The sequence below is a fragment of the Aptenodytes forsteri genome, unplaced genomic scaffold (assembly GCF_000699145.1).
Source record: "Aptenodytes forsteri isolate BGI_AS27 unplaced genomic scaffold, ASM69914v1 Scaffold229, whole genome shotgun sequence".
In the NCBI taxonomy this organism is placed as follows: Eukaryota; Metazoa; Chordata; class Aves; order Sphenisciformes; family Spheniscidae; genus Aptenodytes; species Aptenodytes forsteri.
This window is the reverse complement of record NW_008795863.1, coordinates 2,229,103-2,248,221: the sequence shown is the minus strand read 5'-3', so window position 1 is coordinate 2,248,221 and position 19,119 is coordinate 2,229,103. Positions and strand designations below refer to the sequence as shown.

At 38.3% G+C, this 19,119-nt stretch overlaps 1 protein-coding gene across 1 annotated transcript in view; it reads right to left on the bottom strand.

The window, feature by feature from the left end:
- Positions 1–17,427, bottom strand: part of SPIRE1 (spire type actin nucleation factor 1) — a 129,388-nt gene extending 111,961 nt beyond the window's left edge. Inside the window, exon 1 of the mRNA XM_009284129.1 lies at positions 17,344–17,427. Coding sequence (XP_009282404.1) covers positions 17,344–17,427 — 84 coding nt within the window. The remainder of the gene's footprint in view (positions 1–17,343) is intronic.
- Between the last annotated feature and the right edge of the window lie 1,692 nt (positions 17,428–19,119).

Below are 19,119 nucleotides of genomic sequence, written 5' to 3'. Positions count from 1 at the left end.
GTTCAGAAGAATATACGCACATTTTTCTCATCTATGTTCTCTGAAACGTTTCTAAGAGCTTTGCTCCAAAGCAAACAGAACGCACAGCACAAGGAATGGCACATCTTCCTAAACGAACAGACCAGATGGAGCAACATGTTTACTCTGCAGTGAGTGTCTGCTCCAGACCTACAATAGCAGGAAGAAGATAGTCTGAATGTGCAGGCCAGGGGTGAAGAGAAAAGCAACATATAGCAACTCCAAAACCACAACGCAGCCAGAGAAGAATCTTTCAAAAAAACTTTGAAGAAGTATTTTACATCATTGCCAAGAAAGGAGTAGGTGGCAGGCAGTTTGCATTAGCCAAGACAACCCAACAAAAAACCACAAAGCCCGAATTATCATCTTGGCAACAGAGAAGAGAGGGGTGCTTTTAGCAGACGGCAATTAAGGATTTGGCAAGCATCTGGAGGAAAGGAAAGAATGTGAGTCAAAGATAATGCTAATATCACAAGTCCAGATAACAGAGAAAGATAAAGACACAATGAAAAATACATAGCAGAGAAATAATGAATTCAGATAGCAGTACAACAGCCACTAGGACCAACAGAAGAAACAAGCAGAAGTGCAGGGAGCTGTGAAAGAACACATTTGGAGCAGAGAGCCATCTCTGCAACGCTGAGAGTCATCAAATATTGGGCAGAGGCAGTAACACACCCCCACAAAAGCAGATTATTAACTTTTTGGTTAGGAAGAAACAGAAATAAAGGAAGTTAATGAATGAACTATAAAAGATTTTGAAAGAAAACAGGAGAGGAAGGCTTGGAAGTAAAGGTACAATACAGATGAGAAATGGTGACAGGAGACTCGGACAAGTGTGTTTCAGGCTTAGGGACGAATACGTGGAAGAGAAAAACTGTCAGTTTAACAGAATACCCCTACCTTCTTAAATGAACCAGGAGTTAATAGTTACTAAGTGTGAACAGCTTGCCTTGTCCTAGTTAATTATTTAACCTTCACTTCTTGCTGAGGGTGAAGTATTAAAAGCATTACAGGTGCTTCATAATTACTACTGGTTAATAAAAGAAAGGGACATGATGAAATACACATTTAGAATTCAGTCACCCCTTTGTTTTATCTGTTTAATTTACCCTCTGTATTTCCTTTTGGTAAATAAAAGTATTTTACTTCACCTGCTACAGCACACAGCAACACTAAATGATAATCGAAGAGTTCAGCACTGAACATCTTTTAGTGTCTTTCCTTCACGCCATTAAGGAGAGGTCTTGGAGCTTGCTTTGTTTTCCCATGATTGACATTACAAACATGTAAGTGGCAGACAAAATTAAACAGTTTAAGATGAAAATGTTCACACTGGTAGGTCGTGGGGAACACAGAAACTTACCAGTTGCTGAAAAGTTCACTTTGGAACAAAAGCTTAAATGAGTTGCACTGTGTCAAGTCAAACAAAAGAAAGTACAAAACTAACAAAAACTCCTTTTTGCCCCATTGAGCCCCAAGACCGCTTCAGTATCCTCTCTGCCAAAGAAAGCACGCAATGCCCACACTCTCATGACTCAACTGCAAATCTTGCTTTGTTTAACGTCTCAACTTCTCAAGTCAAGTGATTTACATAAAAAGCTACATGTTAGTGTTCATGTGAAGAAAAACATGTAGTCATAGAACTGCAAAGAAAAAAAAATGTACTTGAGTATGTATTAACCAAAACCTAGAAAATAACCTAAAAAACCATATTCAACAGTTTGTTTTCTGCTGATCTCACTGTATGCTAGAATAAGCCTTATGATTTTTGAATACTCAAAGACAGCGGGAATTTCTGAACTGGCCACCATGACCTGCCCTGTTGTTAACCTACTGAAAATGCGTATCTGACTAAAATTCCAATTAAGCTTTACTCTTAGTATTTTCCCCGAGTAACCTTTGGAAATCCTGTGAGGGGACACCACATTTCTCCTCCCTTCTCTTGCAATAATGAAGCTTCTGCATGTTTACAACCAGAGGACAGCAGCTCTTCTTGCTCCCAGCAGAGAGACAAGATAGCAGAAGGCAGCAAGAGAAATTAAAGGCTAAACCAAGATTAACCACACTGTCTACTTGTTCATAAAAATTCCGCATGTTCATCTGCATTAGGTCAGCAAAAGCTGCATTTAAAAAAAAGCCTTTCATAATGTTATTTTCCCAAGTATAAATTACTGGGGGTTCTATACATGTAAAGTGGCTAACAAGAATCTGTATGTTAAAATGTGATCTGCTTCATACAAGAATGGTTTAGATGAACTAGATCAGTATTTCTAAGCACATGCAAAGCAGGAATGTTAGAATGACTCAATGTTAACATAAGTTATCACTGAAAAGAAGAGCACAGGTGTCATTAAACAAAGTAGGTGGGAGCACTCTGGATTCACCTCATTCATAAATAACTTTCGCTTTAAATCTCTTCACATTTTGAAAATAAACTTACTGATATTGTTAGTTTTATCTTTAAACCCTTGCCTCATTTTCTTAATGGTTTAATTTAAAACAACATTTGCTTTTAAATTATAAGTTGGGAAACCAGTACCTGGTAACTGAACTGCTGAAGTGAAATTAAGTGTTTAGCTCCTTTAAGTTCCTGTTTTCTTTGACCACTGACCAAATTCAAAACTGATAAACAAGCAATTAGGTTAGTTGTGTTAAAATGAGCCTAATCCAGTAATGCATGTTATAGTTGAAATAATGCTGCTTAGATATTCAAGGGCCTTTACGTTAGAGTCAGAGAGCACTACTAAACCCAGCCACCCAAAAATAAGAAAAATTGCAGATCAATTAAGAACACACACACACACACACAAAAGGTCTATTTGAGGAATTCTCTCTCTTAAGGTGACTTAATAACCTAGTAGGACCATAAACATTTTACCAAAAAAGTCAATGTTTGTTCTTCATAAAACACCACTAATACCTCCTTCAGTCAGAGGAAGTTATTCATGTCCCGCAGTGAGACAACTACAGTATCAAAAGTAAAACATCTGGAAGGAAAAATGCAGTACAAAACGAATGCAATATTATATTCGGATGCTTAACCAGGTCACCAAAATGCTCCTTGCTCTCCTAGAAAAAATATGTGCTGAAGTCTGATTTCCCTTGGCTTCCCAAAAATCAAATCACTCACTGAACCTATTCAGTACTCCCAACTTCATCACTGCAAGTGTAAGTGCTTTGTGGATTGAAGTGGTGCAGGGAAAGAATGGCTGTAAACAACAAGAAATCTTTAAAGATTCAGCTTCTTTGTGTGCTTTTTGTCTGTCATTTAATCTACATTTTATACACTTTATTCTCATCACCTGTAAATCTTCTGCATACTTTTTACATTGTGGATGTCGGACTTCTGAGTGAATAGAGATATTCAAGAATGGAAGGTTTGGGTTGGTTTTTGTCCCCCATAGATCAAAAAGCCAACACTAACAGGTCAAACTTACCACCAAAATTGAACTTACTGAACTCCAGGGATGTATTTTACCCCAGTTTCAGAATTGCCCTAGGCAAAATCCACCAACAAATAACAAAGAGCTCCCTCCATGCAATCACTCTAAGAACTATTATCTGGTTATTACTCATCCCCAGAAAGCGCACCCCTTGTTTGGATTATGTTTTTACTATTAACTATTTGGTACTTAGCAAAGAGGCAGGAAAACACAGCATCTCTAACAGAAAACTCAGAACTAGCAGACTTCATAGAAAAACAATGTTATATGATCTCAGAAGCCTTTGAGGGATTTAGCAGACCAGAAATTTAGTTATAACTTTTGTAGCTTAAAATTTATTTGCGATAACAAGCAAAAAAAAAAAAAAAGTATGAAACATAGCATTCTCATTTCATACTGATACTCTAAACTTGTCTTTTATTATATACAACAAAGAAGGACAATACAAAGGGCCATTAAATGGTAGGCATGCAAACAACATCTAAAGCTTAATTTTTCCCTGCAGTTTGAATGAGCAATCAGATTACTCTCTTGGTCTGAACAGACAGGCAAACATGTCCACTGGCACCGGTCTACTAAAAAAATAGCACCTTAAAGCTAACTGATACAATAGCTATCATATCAATCAGTACATATGATAACTGCCATTGATATGACAGGTATCTTCTCAAGCACAATATAATAGAATTTATATAGAAAAGGTTCTGCAAAAACTAAAGACCTGTACAAATTACCTTATTCTCCCAACACTCCAAGATCCCCTTCAAAGTCATATAAACTATATTTGCAAATTTTCACATTTAATCTCATCAAAAAACTGGGTAATTACTCTGTAGTTACCACAGGGTAACCATATAGGGAATATTTTTGCGCTTCGAGATTTAAAAAAACAAAGCAGACAAACATCAAAAAAACCACCACCACCACCACCTAACTTAATGCTCCATGCTCTGCTATTTGTGCTTTTCACAGGCAAAACATTCCCTGGAGGGATCAAAGTTACTGCAAGACCTAGTTTTCCACCAGCCATTATCTGAAATTGTCAGAAGACCAAGGCTGAAATCTGCCTCTGGACTCTTCCCCAGCTGATTGAAAGGTTTACCGGTGGCATCACTGGAATGAAGATTTCGTCATGAATCCTGTGTGACTGTACGGCGTGTAGATTATTAAAGGCACATCATACTACACTGCAAAATTACAAAGCCTTTACAAGGAACAGTTGAATTCTCTTAGAGACTCTGGACAGATGGCAGGATTTGACTATCACTAAATCAGCTTAGTCAAATACATTATTAGTTCTCCAGCCCAATATTCACTGTGTATTCCTAATGAAATTGCTGAATGAAAAGGGCGATGTGCCAAGCTTATAGCAAGTAAACAACAGAAATCCATTTTCCTCCAAGATCAACCTCCTCCCTATGTGCTGTAAACGCTTATACAAATTACAAAAAACAAAGCTCCTCTTGAAAAAGCGGCTCATTACAAAACACGAAAGATCGAAACCTAAATTCTACTTTTTTGTGTGTTTACTATTTAATCAAGTGTCTGTTAAGCTGTTTCTTTGTGACTATGAAGTAATTCAGGAAAACCAGGATGTCACACTGACTGCCACAGAACCACCACATCAATGAACAAGCATAATGGGCTTTCAGGTATCTAAAATAACAGGTCCCTCAAAGGCTGGACGTGCAGCTTCTCTGTGAGATAATTCCATCAGCAAGGGATGAGCGCTTCACTTAGCAGAACTGGCACATAATGCTCAAGCATGACTTAATGCTCGCAAGAGAAGATGCATGATTCCACTTTGATTTCTAGAAGGTAATTCTGAGTTCCTGTTAATTCTCCTCTTAGCAGCACAAGGAATCAAAAAGCTTTCATAGAATTACCAGATTTGTAACCAAGCATTCACACAGAATTTTATTTTTTCAATGCATAATCAAAACTTGTTTTGATGGAAGTCACACTCAGTCATATTTTGCTAAGAGAAATGATTCTCAAAAAAACATTTTTTGCCCGTCCTCCATACAGTGATATTTCTTCTCCCTCGTCACCGTAAGGTTAATGCTCAGGAAGTAGAACAAAGTGATTACCACTGTGCATGACAAGGATTGTTTGCTGCAGCAATTACCCCTCAAATCAGAATGTTACTTTTGTTTACACTCAACAGGGATAAAAAAAATGAATCCTAGATATTAGTATACACTAAATACACCCATTTTACACTGCTTGAATTTTGAGCAGGTAACACACTTTAATGTAGGTGTGGCATTATTTTTAATGCAAAATTATGACACCTCTTTTGAAATCCTAACATTCTGTGCTATTAAACACATGCTCTCATTTTCATCAGCATGAGAGGTGGTTGATTTTGTTTGCATCAATACAATGAACTAACAAGTATATTCTTATTTGTACCAAAGCAAACACAGTATCCTTATAACCTCTATATTTATTTCCCTAAATTATTATCTGAAAGATAGTCAATATTTAAGCTCCCAATGAAGAGGCAAAAACAAAAAAAGGCAATTTTAGCTCCACAGAAAAATACTATAATTTTCACTGTATGTTAAGATTTTTAATAATTAGACATACATATAACTGATAGCTCATTAATAGAATTTGCATACAGAGCACACAAACATTTCTACATTTGATTCCTTTTGTGATTTGACATGAGCTGAATGGTCTTGAACAATTTATTCACCATTGTTTGGGACAGGCTATTTAATGCATTTCTGACCTCGAAACAAATGTGAGAGGTTGAATATATCTTCATATTAGCATAAATACTGGTTAACTACAATAATCGTATACAACAGGCCTGTGCTCAGTTAGGTGGGCCTTTTCAAATACACAGCAATTAAACCCTCCTACATATTAATCACTTCGCATTCACAGAATACTTTCTATATGAGTACGAAATGTTTACAAATAAGGCTGGCATATTTTATATAATCTTCACCACCTCGGTTGAGGTGACTAAGGAGCGCTATCGTTATGTACATAAGAGTCATAGGCAGATGCAGATTAAATAAGGTCACCTTATTCCTTACTCCCATCTTCCCATTACAGCTATGGGATCTGGACTCTGAACTTGACACACCACTCATACTGCTATCTTGAAATAAATGGTGTACCAATTCAGGATAATTTACGTGTTTTGCAAAAATGTTACAATTGTTTTTAGTTACGATTTTAATAAGTTTCCCACATATTCTATACATTCAATCAGGCCACACTCTTTTCCACAGGAATCAAAAAAGTGAGATGGGCTGTCTCTGCTGAATTCCTAGTTCTGAAAAAACACAAACATCATCAACTCCAAGTCTAAAGCTGCAGCCCCAAAGGAATTCTGGAGGAGGAAAAAGCCACTGACTCCTTCACAGCCTCCTTCAAAATGACAAATATAAACAGAAGAGTCCATATGCTAATGGTCACAGTGCTGCTTATTAGAGACCATTTAAAATGAAGCCTCTGTCTCATGGGAAATTCTAATCTGCTTTTCTTTCCAACTATCAACAAAAAACATTTTAAAAAGATCAAAATTTAAAAAAAAGTCTTTTCCCATGGAAGATGAAGTATAACATATCCAATTGACTCCCACTAGACATTTTCATTTGAAACAAAAGCACTTTTACTTTCCCAAAATTAAATATTTTATGTTTTGTTAAAAATATTTTAACAGGGGTTTATTATTATCTGTATTTTTAGTGTTAGGGCCTTTCATTACCTTCCATTAAAAAATGCAAAGCAAAATTGTAAACAATGTTTAGTATGCAAAGCAAATGACACACTAGATTATCATTTGTAAATAAGGTACTAGATTTATGAACTGAGATTTTACAAATGCTGAAACAAAACCAAGATGCATTTGCTTAAACTGAACCACACGAAGAAACAAAATGTGCCTACTTCCAATTTCTGTACTTACATCAGTTAGGAATTACTCCTTACACTGCATCCTGCGGAAAGGACATTTCCTTTTTTATTATTATTAATACTTGCAAAAATCTGGATGGCCTTAGCATTTTACCATTTGTAGTTGAATTAGCTGGCCTTTCATTTTGTCTTTAAACCAGCCATTTTCATGCACAGTTTATCTGCGTATAAACCATTCCATAACAGCAGTTTGTCACCTTCATATATATTATTGATGAGAAAACAGACAACCCACCAATTAAAATGCATGCACTTGCCCCATCTCCAGGCTCAGCCTGAGGTACTGATGGAACAGTTGAAGTAAAAACTCAGTTTTACATTTCAAAGAAAGTTCAAAGGCAGTGAGAAAAGACTGCCCTGCAAAGGCCACAGAAATTGTATTTATTGCTGGAAAAGTTTATTTAAGGAGTACACTATATACTCTGTATGAGAATAAAAATTATACTATGAGTCCACATCTTGTTCAACAAGACGTTCTACTTAGTTTTCCTTTCAGTCTTGGATTAAATCTATGAATCTGACAAAATGATAGTTTGAACATTCTTACAAGACTAGTCACAGCTTAGTATCAAAGATACAGAGTCAAATAATGGTCAAGATATAAATCAAGCAGATGTAACTGGATTTGTGTTTCTGTTGCTACCTCAGCAAGACATACAACAATATTTCTTGGGCCCCAAAATACTGCCAAGTGATAAATCAAAGGAAATATTAAAAGTATCTGAAATCGGGATGTCTTTAGATGGACAAACAACCCTGAGATCACTTGTCTTCTCTGCTTCCATCCAAATTCTTGGGTTGTCAAAAATCACCAAGCCATTCCATAAACACTAAGTATTTATTCCACGACCTACTAGTCCTTTCTAAAGTAAGTATAACAAGAGAATTTATCCAACAGAGATTATCTAAAATAAAATATTCTGTTAAAAATATGTATTTTAAAGAAATTAGTATCAAATGATATTACCTTGGCTGCATAACATATCTCTAACCTTGTTTTTGGAAAACCACACGGCCTTTCTGTCCTCTGTTTCTGAACGTAAGACTAAATATCCCATGTTAAGACACATTTATGCAGCTGTTAATGAAAGTCATAAATACAATACACATTTCACTGTACAACTTTGCAATGGCAACTCCATACCATAAATGTATCACATTTACACTATAAGTTAATGAAAAAGAGCTGAGCTACATCAGCACTAGCAGAAAACACAAAGTATTTCTCTTACCTCCATTTCTGTGCAGTGTAAACGGCCTGATTTATCTGTAATTGAAAAAAAAAGTTTTCAGATTAAGTAAAAGACGGTGGACAAATAAAACTAAAAGCTTGAGTCACTTTTTTTTTTGAGTAATTGCCAAATATTCTTTGCCTTACTTTAATCACACATTTCAATAATGTTTCCATTATATATGCATTACAGAACTAACAACAAGAAGGCCCTGCCCTTTTTATTTGAATCCTTCACAATACTCCCTTTTTAAAAGATGTGTCTTTAATGCCTGGCTTCATTATTTAAATTGTATGACTGATGTTGCGCCATGGAGGGAACATGAAAACACATTGGCTTAAATTAAGCAGCAGCAAATAATTATTTCGAGAAAAAACTAAAAGCTTGAGTCACTTTTTTTTTTGGTAATTTCAATTTTTTTTGATTAAGTAAAAGACGGTGGACAAATAAAACTAAAAGCTTGAGTCACTTTTTTTTTTGAGTAATTGCCAAATATTCTTTGCCTTACTTTAATCACACATTTCAATAATGTTTCCATTATATATGCATTACAGAACTAACAACAAGAAGGCCCTGCCCTTTTTATTTGAATCCTTCACAATACTCCCTTTTTAAAAGATGTGTCTTTAATGCCTGGCTTCATTATTTAAATTGTATGACTGATGCTTGGCCATGGAGGGAACATGAAAACACATTGGCTTAAATTAAGCAGCAGCAAATAATTATTTCAAGAGAAAAAACAACATTAATTCATAAACCAGAGAAAAGCCACTGTTTCATCTGATACTTCTGGGATATCAATGAGTTCAACAACATGAAGTTCAAGCAAATTAGAGTTGAAACATTACTGTAATATTTTTGCATTTCCTCTGAGTTCAGAAACATCACTTTGGAATTTATATAATACAGAAAAATTAAGTTTCTGAATAGTTTCATCAAATTGAAATCTCAATTTTCTCAAAGACAAAACACTTTGGTATAAAAGTGTAAGTGGCTTGACAGCTTACAAAAAATAAGACTGAAATTTCCCAGCATATTAGGAAGGTACCATTTCACTAAAAGCAGCAAGATTATCATTTCATATTAATAATTCATGTCAAAGTAGGGTGAAGTAATTCTGACAGGATGATTTTCTGTTGGAAAAACGATATTCAAGTCAATCAAGTATTCCACTGAAATACATCCATTTCAACGGGGAGATACCCAAAACTTTAATTTCAAAACACACAGATATTGCATTTTACTCTTTTTATCTTTGCTTTCTGGCTGCATTGCACCCACACTGCTAGTCTAAAATTTGCGACTTTGGGCCTGATGGCACTCACCCTAGGAAATGCATGACACGATTTTGAGTCCCCATGTACTCAAAAACTAGAACGGCACGCTTTCGCTTGACTGTGGGTACACTGAGAGCATATGTTACAGGTGATGGTTGCTGAACACCACCCAGTGTAGCCAAAGGATTTACTGCAATAGCTAGGAAGAGCCTGCAATTTGTAGCCATAACTGGAAGGACTGTTTTATCAGATTGCCTGGCAAGCCCAAGGAAGCTCAACCAACTGGTTAGCATAATGCTTGCACAGAAGAGTGATCACGCTGACTTCATACGTTAAATCTGAATGGCGTGCAAAACTGTCGGCACTAGGGAAGAGTCACCCGCTTAGAAAAAGATCAAATTTTCATATTGAACTGGTCACCTTCCCTTTGAAACTAAAGGTTAAACACATCTTGGATGAATAGGGAACATCCACCTAACAGAGTGAAAGTTGTTTATCTTCATTTTGAACTGCTGCCAATGCAAGCAGAATGCTTAGCACTGGTGTCTGACTTAAAAATGAAGAACAGAAGAGTGACTTAAAAAGGCAGCTTTTGCATCACGTATCATCTTTTCAAAAGGACTGGTGATTCTGGTCAATTCACTTCAAGATCCACATAAGAGACATTTTTTGTGTTTAAAATGGTAACATTCATGTGATTGTTATAAATTACAAATGGGAGAAATTTACCGAGAACTTTTTTGAAATAATCCTACAATTATTAGCAGATTTATGAATATTAGGGGCTACTTCTGTGAAACTCAAATGACAGATGACCAAAACAATGTAACTCCACGATACAGGATGATACAAGACTAATGACTAAAGACTAAGACTAAAGATGGGTGGACTGTCTGGTGGGTGAGGAATTGCTTAGATGGTCGCATCCAGAGGGTAGTGGTCAACGGCTCAATGTCCAGATGGAGGCTGGTGACGAGTGGCGTCCCGCAGGGGTCCGCACTGGGACCAGTACTGTTTAATATTGTCATCAATGACATAGACAGTGGGATCGAGGGCACCCTCAGCAAGTTTGCAGATGACACCAAGCTGAGGGGTGCGGTCGACATGCCAGAGGGACAGGATGCCATCCAGAGGGACCTGGACAAGCTCAAGAAGTGGGTCTGTGTGAACCTCATGAGGTTTACCAAGGCCAAGGGCAAGGTCCTGCACCTGGGTTGGGGCAACCCCTGGTATCACTACAGGCTGGGGGATGAAGGGATTGAGAGCAGCCCTGCCAAGAAGGACTTGGGGGTACTGGTGGATGAAAAGCTGGACATGAGCCAGCAATGTGCGCTCACAGCCCAGAAGGCCAGTCGTATCCTGGGCTGCATCACAAGAAGCGTGGCCAGCAGGTCGAGGGAGGTGATTCTGCCCCTCTACTCTGCTCTGGTGAGACCCCACCTGGAGTACTGCGTCCAGCTCTGGAGCCCTCAGCATAAGAAAGACACGGACCTGTTGGAGCAGGTCCAGAGGAGGGCCACAAAAATGATCAGGGGGATGGAACCCCTCTCCTATGAAGAAAGGCTGAGAGAGTTGGGGTTGTTCAGCCTAGAGAAGAGAAGGCTTCGGGGAGACCTTATTGCAGCCTCTCAGTACTTCAAGGGGGCTTATAAAAAAGATGGCGGCAAACTTTTTAGCAGGGCCTGTTGCGAGAGGACAAGGGGGAATGGCATTAAACTAAAGGGGGTTAGATTTGGACTAGATATAAGGAAGAAATTTTTTACGCTGAGGGTGGTGAAACACTGGCACAGGTTGCCCAGAGAGGTGGTGGATGCCCCATCCCTGGAAAGGTCAGGTGGGATGGGGCTCTGAGCAACCTGATCGAGTTGAAGATGTCCCTGCCCATGGCAGGGGGGTTGGACTAGATGACCTTTAGAGGTCCCTTCCCACCCAAACTATTCTATGATTCTATAATTCACAGAAATGTAGTCAAGATGGGGAAAAAAAGTGTGCTGCCTTTTTTGGAAGAAAAGTATTTTTTTTTTAAATTACTACTTCAGAAAAAAGTAGTATTTTTAAACCTATAACAATGCAATGGCATACAGAAGGCCACCAATGGTTGCAATCACTGATAATTTAAAATATCTTGACTTGCATCTCCTATGGTCTAATGGAACAGGAGTCAAACTATCTACTAGATCCTCTCAGCAGCACAGACACGAAGTATTCATTGCTATACCTCATACCAATGCTGAGATGCTATGAAGATCCTTTTAATAGAAGTCCTAACCAAGTCCTGAAGCACAAAACAAATAAATCAGCCCAGCCCAAAACAAGTAAGGCAAAAACTGTATTTCTGAAAGAAATAGCAAGAAGTTTATCTCACAGCCCCTTTGACAGATCATCTTCGATAAACTTCCATGAAAGCTGTTCTTCAAGGAAAAGCACTCAAACTTTGGAAACCTTCCTTATTTCATATATGGTACTATCAAAATTTACTATGGCTTTCAGAGCAAATCATAATTCATTTTTGTTTTTATTATAAAAAAATGTAGGGAATATCTTAAACTGGATTATTTATTCCTATTATTTGTGAAGTGGGCAACAACACAAGAGAAGCGCAACATTTATACCAGCGCTTTAAAAAACAATAGTATTGTCATGGTTCTATGTGCTGGGGAGGAAAGGGGGAATAACAAGTAGTTTAAGTCTCACACCAGCTCAAATGCACCGCAGACAGTATTCTAAACAGCTGCAAACTACTAACTGACTTACAACATTTTAATATTATATTCTGCATTGTGGTGATTATTAACCATACCATTCCATATCCCTCTCTACGTTGAGTACAGCTATACACTTAACAGATTTCCCTGAGATGTTTGCAGTGAATTATGGGCCCACTCCTTTGGGAATTTCCTACATTTCTGAAGAGACCAGCATTAACAGTATTGACTCAAGAAACGTGCACTTACTTGCATCTATCAAGACTGAAATGAATTTGCTTTTGTATGGCCCATGCAAGCCAATTTACTTATACTGGCTTTAATTATACTGGCTGGGAGTAAAAATTTCTTCTCTCTTCAGCTGATACCACTGAAAAAGCAGAAACTCTTAAACGTAGCCTAAGGGTCACACTTAGGCTGTATTCCTGTATTCCCTGTAAGAAGTCATAGAACAGTCTCTGTCTGCAAGCAGTATTAAGTGCTTATCTGGTAAATAGGTGAACACTTACAAAATTATTTAAGCTTTTGCTTCTTAACATAGATCCAGACTTCACAACCATTCAACTAGATACTAATCTCTGTAGCATTTTCACCACTCTTACTGTCAAAAAAAATTAAACAGTATTTTTCCATGACAGCTTTCCAATAGTGACTAATGCATTCATCACTTGTAAATAGCATAACTTTAACTGTCAAGTTAACGTCAATTTATAAACAAGCTACAGTTTGGAAGCTTATATGATTGCTGAAATGCAAAAAATGATCAGTTTTTGCAAGAAGGAAAGAGGAAACCGCCAATGTAAGTCTCTATCTCTGAAAACAGTCTTCAGAGAGACATATTTGCCACCAAAAAAAAGAAGAAACCCCAAACCTTAACATTAATTTTTCATTCCTCAAAATTTCTATTTGAAAATTATTCTTATTTCAAACCCTCAACAAGAAGCACCCCGCCAATGTAAGTCTCTATCTCTGAAAACAGTCTTCAGAGAGACATATTTGCCACCAAAAAAAAGAAGAAACCCCAAACCTTAACATTAATTTTTCATTCCTCAAAATTTCTATTTGAAAATTATTCTTATTTCAAACCCTCAACAAGAGGAGTCATGTCAAACTTTCATCAAGCACTAGGGCACACTGTCTCATCCCTCAAGGCAGGAGCTTCCAGGCTGCTATTTAGACTGGAAAAAATAATTCTTTTCACAAAATCTCTCAGAATGCTGTTAAAAAAAGACTACATTCAATTTATCTATAGCCCACGCTTCACTGAAGCACAGTTTCCCTGCCTTCCAAGGATTAACAGGTCACTGTTAGAAAGGGTCTTCATACATTTAAAAACAAATAGCAAGCATATCATGTACTGCTGCCAATAGTAAGAAGCACATATTTAAGACTGAATTTTAAAAGCAAAATAGATAATACAGCATGTTAAAATGGACTGACACGGGGTATTTGCAAGAAAGCATGCAGGACATGCAAAACCATTTGCACTCTGCTATCCGAAGAAAAATTAAGCTAGAGTTGATGTTAGTGATGTGACACCACAATCACATGGCCGCTGTTTCAGCTATAACCAGCTGCTCTAAGAGCCCTGCAGCTTAGAGCCTCAGAGCATCTTCCCAGCCTTCCTCTAGTGTCTCAGATACCTCTGCATAGATCCAAAAGCATTTGCTTCAAGACAGCTTCCTGCAGAATTGAAATTATTAGCACTGATTTGCAGGCAACAGTGTAGCTGACGTACACATTGGCAACAAACCTGAAACTCATTTTGTGTTAAAGATTAATATTCTAATTAAACGCCACAGCCCATTTCTGCAGGTTTTGGGTGAAACCAAGCTGCTATTTCCACGATAGCAGAACTCAAGTTGCCTTCAGGAAAGACAGCCGCTGCCCATACATACTGGAGGACAGTGGAAGAGGTGGCCAAAGAAGGAACACAGGGGCTAATCGAAGGAAAGGGAGCAAGGGAGAACGTGGGAGTCACTAACTCAAGATCCTTAAATTGAACAGTTTTTAGTCAGGCCCCCAAATTAACCATAAGTTGAATTTGCATTTGCTTTCTAGCATTTACGTCTTCAAGAGGCACTGTAGCTACAATAGTAGGCTTTTCCCTGCCCTTAAGAGAATGAGCAACTCCTTTAATTTAAAAAAAAAAAAAAAAAGGGGGGGGGGGGGAGGAGTTCAGACTCACATTTAATCATCTGATTGCAGGAACTGGAGCATTAGTTACCAAATCTGACAAGATAGTCAATACAAGAGTCAATATTAGTACCAATGATAGGAAAGGGAAAGAATTAAGAAAGCAAAGGCAACCAAGCAACATAAGGAAAAGAGATGAATATGCAAAGAACAGGATTCATAATTAAACGAAGGGAGAGGAAAATATTGATGTAGCAGGAGTGAGCCAGACTTCTGGCAGAGGATGGATATTACAAGATAAACAGAGGAGGACAGAGAAATCTTGCTTGATAAAAAGAAACAGAAAAAAATGAAAACAACAAAGACAAATATAGTAAAGTATAGCTTAGGAGTAAGAGACATCAGGCTGCAGGGAAAAAGGTCAAGAAGCGTGAGAACACGAGGAAGTGGAAGGAAGCAGACTGGATTAGGAGAGGTAATCGGAGACCCCTCAGAGCAGCGAGCACGGAGACCTATGTTTTTAAGTAAAACACTCAGGCTTTGAGGATCAACATATCCTTCCTTTAAACTGTGTAATTAGAAGGCAACAAGAAATGGGGTGAGTTTTTGCAGCTTGTGGCTTTTTGAATATGACTCATGATTTCTGTATCAGCCTACAGCTGAAGATTTAGAAATGGTATGCCTCATTTTTCTGCTTGGGAGAGGAGAAAGGAAAGAGAAAGAAATTGGTAAGAAAATACAAGGAAAATTCTTAGAGAGGTTACTAGACCGAAGGCAGCCAGGACTTTCCTCCCCTGTGTCAGTCTTTCTTCATGCCTTCATCTTTCTCCATTCAACACTTCACTGAAGTTACTCCTCGTTTTGTACAGTCATAAGCAATCCATTTGTACATTGCACAAAGCAAAGGTAATAAATAAGAGGTCTTCAGTGTTAATACCCAGTTAAATTTTGTGATAAAAATTATTTTAAAGTAATATTCTTTAATTCCAAATTAACAAATCCAAACTACCTTAGTACTACCTTCTAAGATATAATTAAATGGTCACTCTTTGCCTTGTCCCATTTCCACTCTGCGCAAGGAAACCAGCTGTACTCAACATACAATTCTTTCTATGTTCCACTGCTCACCCTCTTTAACAAACCTGTAAGTTTACCTAGGGATGACATCAATTTTTGTTATTCTAAGATAAATACTGTGGTAGATAAGCATCTCCAAGTGCTGCTGAGCTCTGTTCGTAGCTGTCAGTCTCTTCTGCAGATGCTTAAGTACAGATACTACACTCACTTTCCTCTGGCCTGTCCAGATAACAACCTTCCCCAAAAGCGAGAATTGGCAGAGTTCACGTGTCTCAAATTTTTTTTTTTTTTTTTTTTTTTAAAGTTCAGTTACTCTAATCATATTCTAATTTTTCCTGGAGCTATCCACTTGCTTGCTCATTCAACAAGTATATGTGCTTGTGGCAGAATTCCGACTGCATTGAAGTCACCAGTAGTTTCTGCCATCATGTTTGATAGATCCAGGGTTTCAAGCAGGTTACAGCTTTTCTAAATTGATAACACAGCACTGTTGGATCTGTTAAGAACTTTCACCAGCTGTTAATAAACTCTCTCAAGTAGATGAAAAAGTAGTTCTCTTAATTCTCTACCTCAGCTATGTCTTTGCAGTCTTGTATTTACACTGTACAAACTGACTCATCTCCTTTTGTTCCTGTTAAAGTGCACAGTAATAAAATTCAATAACACAGTTGTGTGTGTCATGCAAGCTAACTTAAGGTTTTGTCAGGAATAGAACAGTATTCGTTCTGTCTCCTTACCAGATCCAGTGCTGTAATGTGATAAATTAATTCAGAAACAAAGAGTGAACACTCTCCAGTTTCCTTTTAACAGACATTATGAAAAAGCTTCCCCACTTTTATAAAGATATGTTCATTGCCAACATGGATCCAGGATGTTATGTAGCTTTAATCCTCTTGTCACCTGCACACTTGGCAAACGCAGTCACACTCGGGTCAGACTCATTCACAACGCTGCTGCCGTGCGGGTTATTTTCACTGCCTGTCACTCTGATCACATCTTGCTCTCTGAATCATCCTGTTAAAGGCTGTCTCTCTCTCTCTGTCACATCATACGCTGCTACCATCTTCATTTTCAAAGCCCTTCTCATGCTACCCCAGTCCTACCCATCACCTCTCACTGGGTACTGTGGGGTAAACTGTCACAGCCAGCCCCTGAAGTTGGACTCCATTACTTTTTTTTTTTAATGCATCTTTGTTCTTTCCCCAGTGATGCCCCTTAAAGACATATTAACTCTCTGCAACATCATGGCAGATGTCTCATTTTTCACTCTACTCTTCAATCACTGTTAACAATGACAACTACAATTCTACTTCCCTTTCTACAGCAACATTTTTACTACACTAGTCAAGAAAACCTCTGTTAAATTTCAAATGTGTTATCTTTTACTTTAAGTCGTTATGAACATCAGGAGCCCACAATTCCTCAAAGGTCTTTGCTCTTAAGTTTTCCTTAGGAACAAATGCAGATTTCAGACAACACCAAATTAGTCCTTATGCCTTCACTGCCTACTTACCATTTTCAACATTTCTGCATACAAATAGAGGTAACCAAGGTCACCTATCACTGTTGGCAACTCCCATTTCTTTTGCGCAGGCATTTGGAATATGCTTTTTTTTTTTTTAAGCCAAAGACCTTATTTTCTCATGTTGGGGTCTTATCTTTGCTTATTTTGTCCTCCCCCACCAGAGCTGTCTACAATAGGGTCCCTAGCCATCCGTCCACATTCACAGAGCCCACGTAGCCCCCAGTGCACAGGATGCATCAGCATAAGCCATGATTGGAAGCCTTCCAGTTCACCCTTACGTACTGGGAACCACACTGATGGCAGAAAGCCTAGCATGAATAAGGCCTAAGCTTTCTCTATTTTACAGATCAGCAGAGCAAGCGAGCGGAGATGAAGTATCAACTCACCGAGACTCCTCTCTGCTGCCTAGTGCCATTTTCTTCCTACCTTGACTTCCAACATTAACATATCTATACAGATATATATAGATACCTATCTATCTTAAAACTCTTGTAGGAAAAGGTGAGGCTTAATACATCAAAACTTACTATTTTTAAATACGGATGTTTCTGAATACCCTTGAACAAAATCTGAATTCAGAGCATAATTAAGTCTTAATTCTAGAGGTACTGTTTATTTTAGCAGCATCCATAGCAACACCTGTTTTGAAAGTTAAACTGCAAGCAAGGCTACTCCCATCCATTACTTTTCAAAAGGGTCAACAAAATTAGAAGTAAAATGTCAGTACATTCATTTGCCTCTAAAAATCCTGTGTATTTTTCCTCGGCGGTCTACGAGAGACTGACAGATAAGAAAGTCTTGATGCACACAAGCTAAATTTGCATTTATTCGTCCTATATTTCTCCACGCTACCTTCCAACACCTGGGCACACAAGGGTGTAAGAAGGACATGAAAGTCATTAAAACTGCCAAGACAATGTAAGCTATTCCTCTCCAGCGTGTCTCAGCCTGAGCCCTCCAAGTCCCATGAAAGCCACCGCACAGTCAACTTTCCTGCGATCTTTTTGATTCAAAGCCAGAATACTTCATGCATTATGCCCTCCCGCTGAACGCCTGGCAGATTTCCAAGAGAAAAATCTGCATAGTACTTGCTTCTGATAAAACCAGCAGTAATTTCCTTCTGTGCTGGGAATCTTCCTCTAGGGCTGGAGGACAAGGCAAAAGAAGGGCCACCGACACTACCTGCAGAGGCATGCTCTCAGGAGGGAGAGGGAAGGCTGAGGAGCGCTGCATGCATGCCAGCCCCCAACACCCAATGGCTGGAAGTCAGCACGGTTTGGTTTTCCAAATACCCACCTTTGCCCCTTTCCAAGATCCTCATGGCCATTCCACTTCAGGAGCTCAGTGCAATGCCCAAAATCAGTGGCTGCCTTTGCTAAGTCAGGGATCTGGCACTAACAAAACACGCGGGGAAAACTCAGTTTTTCCAAGCCTGCTCATCCCCAGAACTGTCCTGCGGGAAGGAGGCAGCACAGCCGGCGTGCTGAGAAGCGAGAGCCCCTTATCCAGCCCGCAGCGACAACGTGACCCCGACGAAACAGCCTCCTGTGCTGTTTCTGCTGCCACTAAATACTGGGCATGAGGTCGATTGCCAGCTCTTGTGTGGGTTTTCTACTCCTGTATCTATCACTTCATTATTGCTTCAAGTTTATAAAAATGCTTATAAGTACTGTTCCTCAAGAAAAGAGCTTGGAGGGGTCAAACCACATGTTTACACCAAATGTTTTAGCTCGTTCAGAAGTTATTTTTTATTGTATCTGGCAC